This window comes from Chinchilla lanigera, unplaced genomic scaffold (assembly GCF_000276665.1).
Source record: "Chinchilla lanigera isolate Chin_1 unplaced genomic scaffold, ChiLan1.0 scaffold00158, whole genome shotgun sequence".
Lineage (NCBI taxonomy): Eukaryota > Metazoa > Chordata > Mammalia > Rodentia > Chinchillidae > Chinchilla > Chinchilla lanigera.
Genome location: NW_004955559.1, coordinates 730,593 through 739,753, shown reverse-complemented (window position 1 = coordinate 739,753; position 9,161 = coordinate 730,593). Strand labels below are relative to the sequence as shown.

Below are 9,161 nucleotides of genomic sequence, written 5' to 3'. Positions count from 1 at the left end.
AGGACAGAAGGGGCCGGGAGAACCTGCAAGGTTCCCTCCACAGCATCTCCAGCTCCTGCGAGGAGCCCGGGGGACTCTGGATATAAGTAAATTCGATTCCTTTTAGATACAGGCTGGTTACTCTGTTTTGACTTCTTCCCTGGAAAACTGCTGTAGATTTGCAGCCATAACTGGAGTGCATGGGGTCCCTAGTCAGAGCTTCTTTACTCCTGCTCTGACACATCAATTCAAAGGTCGGTGTTCAATCATGAGATTTTTTTTTTTTTTTTTGAGACAGTGTCTCACTGTGTAGTTCAAGCTGGCCTTGAACTCATGGTGATCCTTTTGCTTCAGTCTCCAGAGTGAGATGGGATTTCAAGCATGCCCCATACCCAGCTTCAACCATGAGTTTTTAATTGTCCTACGGTGTCCTGCTCCCTTACTAGGAAGATATTATAGTGCTAGTAAAACTGGGGAGTGATTCTCCAGTTCCATGCAAGGGCAAAATGGATTTTACCTGTTCAGACTGTATCAGGCCTCCCAAACCTAATTAGTCAGAGGGTAGATGCTGCTGCATGGTATCATGCAGTGGTGGTGAACCTATGCCACGCATGCCACAGCCAGCGGATTATTATCATTGGAAACTGAAAGGTTTGCCATCCCTGGTATTCCATTATACCAGGGCAAATTCATCAATGCCAGTACTTACAATATTAAAAGAACCTGGCCAATTTCCCAACCAAAACTGATATCCAATCAGAAAAGAGGCCTGTAAATTTTTGCCTCCAGTCTCTCATGGTCAGGTTTATCAAACATGACCTTCTGGGGCCTTGTAAGTCCCCCATGCAATATTCCCATTCTCCTCATAGTACAGCCTTCAGGAGAAGACCCCTTTTGGATGGTATAACACCTCCTACCTCATTAATGCGGCAGTAATCCCAATCCACCCACCAGTGGTAGACCCATACACAATCCTCTCCCAAATTCCAGGACGCTTTCCATAGAACAGTTGAAACCTGGCTCCAGCCAGTGAGTTCCTAAGACAGCCCTCCTGATGCCTTGCTTGCACGAGGGAGCTGTCCAGGGACTCTAGACACAGGAGATCCCTTTCCTTTATCATCACAGCCGCTATGAGTCCGCTCACTGACGCTCTCATTCTGTAGGTCAAACTTCGTTTCCACCTTCACTACACACGCATCCCGCTACCTTTTCTGTTGTCTTGGCTGCCTCTTTGTTCAGGACAGCAAGACGTTCAGAAGCCTCCCACTAGGATCCGCCAGCTGGTAACAGGTTCAGTACCTGGTAAAAATAAATGCATAAGGTTTGAGGATGTAGCTCAGCACTCCCTGGGCTCAGTTCTCAGTGGGAGAGAGAAGAGGGGAGAAAAAGAATAGACAAGGCCTGCCGGGGATCTCTCATACATATGTCCATACATATACATAAAAAATACTTTAAAGCATGCATGGAGAAGGGTTGGAGGTCAGCTGTACAGGTGAGTATATGCAGACTGTGTGGGTTTGAGCCTTAGAACTAAAAAAACAACAGACTACAAAACAAAAGCATATAGCATGCTGAACAAAGATCTGCTTACCCCTGGGGGAAACTTTGGGATAATTTTCATCTTGTTTGTTCAAATATTCTGATTTTTCTTGGAAAGCTATTATTTTACCTCTCTTGTAGCTGGAGACAAGGCTTTTAAGTTATTATTTAATTCTTTGAATCACCAAAATTTTGTTTTAAAAATATTTTTATAGGGGGCTGGGGATTTAGCTCAGCAACACAGCACCTGCCTGGCAAGTGCAAGGTCGTGAGTTCAATTCCTGGTACCAGAAAAAAAACAAGAACAAAAAAAAATTTTTTTTATAATGCTGGGGGTGTAGCTGCGTGGTAGAGCTTGCCTAGCACGCACGAGGCTGGGGTTCCATCCCCAGCACTGGGGAAACAAAAAAGGAAATGCAGAACCAGTTTTGAATCCAGGTTTGAAATTTAACCTATTTAAAACCAATATGCAGCATGCCTACAAAACCAGAAAATTCGCAACCACCACAAGAAGTCAGACACCCTTGAAATTAGACGTGCGAGAAGCAGCCACTGCCAGGAAGGTTTCTTTTTTTTGTTTGTTTTTTGTTTTGTTTTTCTTCCGGTACCAGGAATCGAACTCACGACGTTGCGCTTGCCAGGCAGGCGCTTTGCCGCTGAGCTAAATCCCGTACCCACTAAGTTTCTGACCATTAAACCTTTGGCAGGAGCCCAGAGAAGCGCAAAGACCGAGTAAAGGCAACAAAGCGCAGGGCTTCAAAGCTTGGTAGCGTCCACCTCTCCTCTAAAGCCCAACATTCACTGATCTTTCCGGAACTTTTTTGCCGGACAACAGATGAGCTATCCGGAGAAATAAGCCCGGTGAGCAGACGACTTCCGCGCGGGTTAGTCCTTCAAGTCTACACAAGCGAACCGGAAGTCCGTCACCTTTTGCTGGCCACCCTTTTCCGGAAATGACGCAAGGCGGGGGTTGCCGGAAGAAGTGGCGAAGTTACTTTTCCTCTTTTTTGCGCTGCTGGGGACCGAACCCAGGGCTTCACGCATGCTAGGCAAGCTACAAGCCCAGCCCCTCAGAAGTTACTTTTGAGGGGACCCGGTAGCAGTGGCCTGTCAGGGGCTGCGGAGGAGAAGCAGAGCCAGGGACGGAGGCAAGTGTACTCGAGAGTGGGAAGACGCGGGAGGAGCCCGGCCCCGGGCTTCCCGGCGTTGTCCGCCGGCTTCACTCAGCCTCCCGCTCCTCTTCCATTCCCTCCACTCCGCAGCTCGCACCTCCCCCGGATGTTTCCAGGGCAACGGGAGCAGCAGACCCCGCCAAAGGCAGCCCAGTAGACCCCCGCGCGCAGCCATGAGCCCCGCCTCCCACTGGCACTCGGAGAGGGGCGGGACCTGGAGCGAGGTGTGGGGCGGAGCTTGGTGGGAGGAGAGGGGCAGGATCCGAGCGAGGAGTGGGCGGAGCTTGGGGCAGGGGGCAAGAAGGGGCGGGGCGAAGTGCGGGCAGGAGATCCAAGGATGTAGGGAGCAGGCCCTGGGAGGGATGGGGCGGGGCCTAGGAGGAACAGATGGGTGGAGCACAATGGAGGGGATGGGGTCAGAATCGGACAAGGGGGGCTTTCCCAGCAGAGGTGAGGTGGCGGCTCAGTGAGAGTAGGTGGTGTGAAGCCGGGTGGAGGGAGGACTCGAGGACGGTGTGGTTGAAGGAATGGCTGGTATTTGGACCAGAGCAGGTGGGTGGGGCCTGGGTGGGAGGGGCGTGGAGGAGGAGGAGCGACGTGGAGGAGGGGCAAGGCTGATGAGAATTAGGGCGGCAAGTAGCTGTTTTGTATTGGGGGGCTTTGGTTTTTTTTTTTGAGACACGGCCTCAATCTGTAGTCCAGGATGTCCTTGAAGTCACTGTGCAGGCTGGCCTGGAACTGACAGCGATCTTGCCTCAGCCTCTTGAGTGCTGGGATTGCAGGCGTGTGTGACTGCGTCCCGCTGCAAGTTAAGACTATACAGTAGTAAAAACACTCTGGGGAAGGAAAAGGGCCTGGCCCACTCCTCCCCACCCCACAAGCCTCTCAGACCCCTGTATTCTGCAGGCTGCTTCGTGACCCCACCATGTCTTCCCCCACCACGAGTTCCGCGGACACCCCCCAGCCTGGTGAGTGGTCCTCTTCCTCACTGAACCCCATCCCAGGCTGGCAGACGCTCACTGTTCCTTCCTCTCTTCCCTCTGCCTCTCAGGAAATGCCCCTCCTCAGCCCAGCACTTCCTCCTCTTCACCCACTATAAAGAAGGAGGGCCCTGAGCCGTGGCCTGAGGGTCCGGACCCTGATGTCCCAGGCACCGATGGGGCCAGCTCGGCCTGCATCGTGGGTGAGATGGGGCCCAGGGTCCGGGATAGGGAGCTGGTGTGGAGCTGGGGAAGGGTCTAGACAGGGAGAAAGATGAGAAACAGCTGAGGAGATGGGCGGCTCCTGTCTCCTGTTCATTTCCTTCCATTTGTTCTGGAGGCCTCCCGCATCGACTCGTTCTCTGCAGCCTACTGACTTGCTCATCTTTCCCTCTTTGACTCGCGGGCCCTGGCTGATCGCATCTTCTCCTGTCACCCTGTGTCCCCTGGCTCTTCCCCTGGGATGGCTCGTGACCTGCACCGTGGCTGCGGTCTCCGTTTGGGCCCTTCCTCATGGCCTTTGTTTGCCCGTCCCAGTCATCCTAGAGCCAGATGAGGAACCAGAGCCTGAGCGCAAGCGAAAGAAGGGCCCAGCTCCAAAAATGCTGGGCCATGAGCTCTGCCGCGTGTGTGGGGACAAGGCCTCTGGCTTCCACTACAACGTGCTGAGCTGTGAAGGCTGCAAAGGCTTCTTCCGGCGCAGCGTGGTCCACGGTGGAGCCGGGCGCTACGTCTGCCGGGGCGGCGGAACCTGCCAAATGGATGCCTTCATGCGGCGCAAGTGCCAGCAGTGCCGGCTGCGCAAGTGCAAGGAGGCAGGGATGAGGGAGCAGTGTGAGTGTGGGGCGGGGCTTGCCAGCGCCAGCACCTGCCCAGGCCGGGCCGCTGCTGAGGCCTGTGTCCCCCACAGGTGTGCTCTCAGAAGAACAGATCCGGAAGAAGAAGATTCAGAAGCAACAGCAGCAACAGCAGCAGCAGCAGCAGCAGCAACAGCAGCAACAGCAGCCATTGCCTGTGGAGCCAGGGGGCAGCAGCAGCTCAACCTCTGGCCCAGGGGCTTCCCCCGGAGGGTCCGAGGCAGGGGGCCAGGGCTCTGGGGAAGGTGAGGGCATCCAATTAACAGCGGCTCAGGAACTAATGATCCAGCAGTTGGTGGCGGCCCAGCTGCAGTGCAACAAGCGCTCCTTCTCCGACCAGCCCAAAGTCACGGTACCGTGCCTCCCCCTGCCCTAGCATGCCGGGGATTGGGGGTGTGGGAGGACTCCGAGCTGCAGGGGGCAGGAGGTCCCCAGAGCACAGGAGTGGTGCCGGGAGTGACCCTGGCCTCCTGCATCCCAGCCCTGGCCCCTGGGTGCAGACCCCCAGTCCCGCGATGCCCGCCAGCAGCGCTTCGCACACTTCACGGAGCTGGCCATCATCTCCGTTCAGGAGATTGTGGACTTCGCTAAGCAGGTGCCTGGCTTCCTGCAGCTGGGCCGCGAGGACCAGATCGCCCTCCTGAAGGCGTCCACCATCGAGGTAACTGCCTGGCCGCCCTCCCCTCGTCCCACAGGTACTCTGGATGACATTTGTAAGGGAGCATCCAGATTCTAAACAGGATGCTCAGAGCCTCCCAGGGGCAAAGGAAAAAGGGGCTGAGGCTGAGAACAATGGAGGATCAGGATGGAAGGGCCTACTTTACCAGAAATATACCCAAAACTCTTGGGGTGATATCTGAGCCAGTGAATAAGTGTTGAGCACCTGCTGCATGCAGGGCTCCACTCCAAGTCCTGGCCTGTGGCTGTGAACAGGCAAAGCTCGCTACACTGTGCTTGTAACTGCCTAGGAGAGTCAGAGATGGAGGGGGGCGGGCGGAAGAGAGCTGGAGCGTAGCACCACACACTGCTGTGGCAGGCCGCTGTCCCTTTGGGGCCGGGAAGAAGAGGGCAGCAGCTAAGGGCTGGGGCCCCTACTCCCCCCACAGATCATGCTGCTGGAGACGGCCCGGCGCTACAACCATGAGACGGAATGCATCACCTTCCTGAAAGACTTCACCTACAGCAAGGACGACTTCCACCGTGCAGGTCACTGGGGGCCGGGTAGGGCTGGAGAGGTTTCGGGACCTCAGTTGCCTCATCCCGTTGGAGCCTCCAAAGTGTGGCTCTCGGGAGCCAACCTGAGAGCCAGAGAAGCGTCATTTCTCGAGTGTGTCAGGAAGCAGCACCCCACGGGGAATCGCATAGCCCGCCAAAGCCAAAGCTGGGGAAGGGCGGGGCAGCACTGCCAGCTGCCACCAAGCGTGGCTGAGGCCTAGCCTGCACCTCCACTGGGCTTTCTCAGTACATCTGCCATTTTCCCCTGGGGCACTTTTGGCTGTCCTTAGACATCTCCTCCTAGTCCTGCCTTCATCCTCCAATTCCCAGCACCCCCTTCAGTCCCAGTGGCTCTTTCCTTGTGAGTTTACAATGGAGGACTCCAGGGTAGAGCTACGGCATGGGCAAAGGCCCAAGGTAGGGGGCAACTGGAGGGTTTTACAGAACTACAGGAAGCCCAGGCAGTAGATGGGGCTGGAAAGGAGGCTGGGGACCCTCCACCCCTGCTGCCCAGCTCCCCTCCCAGTGCCTCCGTTCCCATAGCAATCCAGTGGTGTTAACATCACGGCTGCCTCTCCTCTGCTAGAACCTTCTATGGCTCCCATCTTACTAGGAGAAGAGCCAGTCCTCACTGTGGGCCACAAAGCCGTTCAAACCTGGTCTTGTTCCTTCTCTGCCCTCCCCTCTGTGCCTGCCTCCTTCTCCTTGACCACCTGCCTTCCCACTTGAATTCAGACCATCAAGCTGGTTCCAGGGCCTCTGGACTTACTGTGGCCTTGCCTGGAACAAGGGTGACTGTGTCGTCTGGTGCACCCAGGACCTTCAGTTTGAATGCTAAAAGCCCCATGACCTGTGTAACCCCTAAGTCTGGGGACAGCAGACATCTGGCCCCACCCAGGACACTTGGGCAGCCTGTAACTTGCTTCCTTGCCTCCTTGGTCATTTTCTGCCTGCGGTATTGGACCTGCGAACACGATCCTCAGCGTCCCGATTGCCCGGCCGTGCACTGTCTCTGAAGCCCGTCACCCTGACAGGCTGGGTACTCACTGATGTTTTCATCTGCTCCCTCCACCCCAGAGTCTTCCAAGAGCTGGGCCTTCATTTTGTAAACTGCTCTGCCCCCGGGCCTGGCATACAGCAGGTGCTCAGTGTGATGAATGAACAGGTCCATCTCAGGAGCAAGTGTGAGCTTTACCCAGAGCAGCGGCAGGCACCGGGGCCAGGCATGATGTGACCTAGGCTAAGCCCCGTTCCCTGCCTTCCTGAAGGATGGCGGGAAATGCTCAGTGACGCTCCCACTCCTCATCTTACCGCGTGTGCTGCCAGGGTCTGTGGGACACCTGCCCCACGCCAGGCTCGGGGGCAGAGGGGTCGGAAGTGACGGGAACCTTGCTGTGGCTGCTGTTCTCCCTCGCCCGCTGACTGGTGTACATGGGGGTCAGGGCATGGAGGTCAGGCGCAGGCAGAGGGAGCTGACTTCAAGCTTCCCGTCCGGCCGCAGGCCTGCAGGTGGAGTTCATCAACCCCATCTTTGAGTTCTCAAGGGCCATGCGGCGGCTTGGGCTGGACGATGCTGAGTACGCCCTGCTCATCGCCATCAACATCTTCTCCGCTGACCGCCCCAACGTGCAGGAGCCCAGCCGCGTGGAGGCGCTGCAGCAGCCCTACGTGGAGGCGCTGCTCTCCTACACGCGCATCAAGAGGCCGCAGGTGGGTCTGCCCTGCAGAGCTGCCCCAGGCCTGCCCCTCCCTGGCAGCCGGCCTCCCCAGCCTCTCCTTTTTCCAAGCTGGTCCTTGAGGGGTCTCCTGGCAGGGCAGGGCTCGAGCTGGCAGCACCCGCTTCTGTCCACAGGACCAGCTCCGCTTCCCGCGCATGCTGATGAAGCTTGTGAGCCTGCGCACCCTGAGCTCCGTGCACTCCGAGCAGGTCTTCGCCCTGCGGCTCCAGGACAAGAAGCTGCCGCCTCTGCTGTCTGAGATCTGGGATGTCCATGAGTAAGGGGCCGGCCGCCCCGGCCCCCAGCCTTGCCTGACGCCCTTCAGCGTATGGATGGACGCCATCACCCTTCTCCCTCCAGGGTGGGAAGGGGCCTGGGCCAGGCCTGTTTGTCTTTTGCCTTTTGGCCTTCAGGATGAGTCTCAGTTGGGGTCCAGAAGTCGCCTTCCCCGCCCACTGTCTTCCAGGAAGGGTGATGGGTCCAAGTCCTGACCTCTGACATCTGACCTCTCCCACTGCCCTCCCTGCCCAGCTTACACCTCCAGCCACCACACAGTGCACCTTGAACAGAGTGAGGGCTGGCTGGGCCCCAGGCCTGGGAGGCCACAGTAGCCCTCCTCCTCTGTTCCTTTTATTTAATAAAAACAAAAACAAAACAAAAACAAAATAAGGGTACAAGCCAGCCTTGAGTCAGAGCATGAGAAGTGAAGCGAGGGCTTCCAGGGTCTTCACTGGCGCCACCCGCCTCCCGGATTCGGCCCCCCAGGCTGACGGGGTGACACACCATCCGCATCCAGGGCCATCTGCCCTGGCGGCCGTGGGGTCAGAGTCTTCTCTTGGTACAAGCCGAACGGGCACTGCCCTTGCCAAAGAGGGCCCGAGGCGCTGAGGGATCGGAGCTTCTGTCCAGTCAGCAAGCGCTCCCTCAGGCCCCTGTGGGCGGCACTGCGCTGGCCACTCTGGGGACACAAGGCTCTTGTCCCGCAGGCGTTGATGGAGCGATTATTTCACTGGGACCTGCTGTGAACAAGAAAATAAAGGTCGCCCTCTGATCTCTGCTAGACAGAGGGACATGGGTGGGACCAGTGGGAAGTAGAAGGGCTTGGAAGAGGCGGCCCAAGCCAGCGTGGAGCTATGGCGGGAAAGGGAAACGCTCACGTGAGGCCGCGTCTTCCCTGGCACTGGAAACGGCAGCCAGGGGTTGGGTCTGGGAGCGGTGCTTGCAGTCTGGCGGGGACGCGCCGGTGTGAGCCCCGTTAGGGCAAGCGCGATGTCCTCCCAGATGCCGGCGTTGAGCAGAGAGGCCTGGCGAGCGGGCGGGCTGCAGGGAGGCTGCTGAGAGGCGCGTGGATGTGGGGCGGGGCACAGGGCGCAGCAGAGATGAGAGTTACAGGGGGTCACCCTTTTCACTGAGTCCACTGGGTCCGATTTACAGAACGGGACACTGAGGCTGGGAGTTTCGTAATGGCCAAGCTCTGCGGGAAGGGTTGGCATCAGGCCGGGTGGTTGTTCTGATACCGCCTTGGTGGCTGGAGGTTGGGGGCGCCGCGTAGAAGAACCAGAGATGGGAGGGTCAGGGTTGCGGGCAGCTGGAAGGCTCTGCGGTAAGGGGCGTGGCCCTGGATCTACGTCACGCTAGGGCGGGGCCAACAAAATTTGTCGGGGCGGGGCTCCAATTGGGAAGGGCGTGGCTTGCCTCTCC

At 57.4% G+C, this 9,161-nt stretch overlaps 1 protein-coding gene and 1 long non-coding RNA gene across 3 annotated transcripts; one reads left to right on the top strand and one right to left on the bottom strand.

Moving 5' to 3' along the window:
• Window positions 1-2,780: 2,780 nt before the first annotated feature.
• Nr1h2 (nuclear receptor subfamily 1, group H, member 2) lies at window positions 2,781-8,124 on the top strand. Of its 2 annotated transcripts, XM_013509031.1 has the most exons (9): window positions 2,781-2,914; window positions 3,597-3,658; window positions 3,742-3,873; window positions 4,208-4,504; window positions 4,581-4,879; window positions 5,009-5,188; window positions 5,634-5,733; window positions 7,244-7,452; window positions 7,595-8,124. In XM_013509031.1, exons 2-9 carry the CDS (start codon window positions 3,616-3,618, stop codon window positions 7,739-7,741), a joined length of 1,407 nt encoding a protein of 468 aa, XP_013364485.1. In that variant the 5' UTR covers window positions 2,781-2,914; window positions 3,597-3,615; the 3' UTR covers window positions 7,742-8,124. The 2 variants fall into 2 exon arrangements, with proteins under 2 accessions (XP_013364485.1, XP_013364486.1); XM_013509032.1 differs by lacking the exon at window positions 3,742-3,873 and having other exon boundaries at window positions 7,595-7,741.
• LOC106147441 lies at window positions 8,016-9,024 on the bottom strand. The gene is made up of 2 exons (XR_001232343.1): window positions 8,618-9,024; window positions 8,016-8,476 (listed from the first exon to the last, which is right to left on the bottom strand). It is a non-coding gene; the product is annotated as an uncharacterized LOC106147441 (long non-coding RNA).
• Window positions 9,025-9,161: the final 137 nt, after the last annotated feature.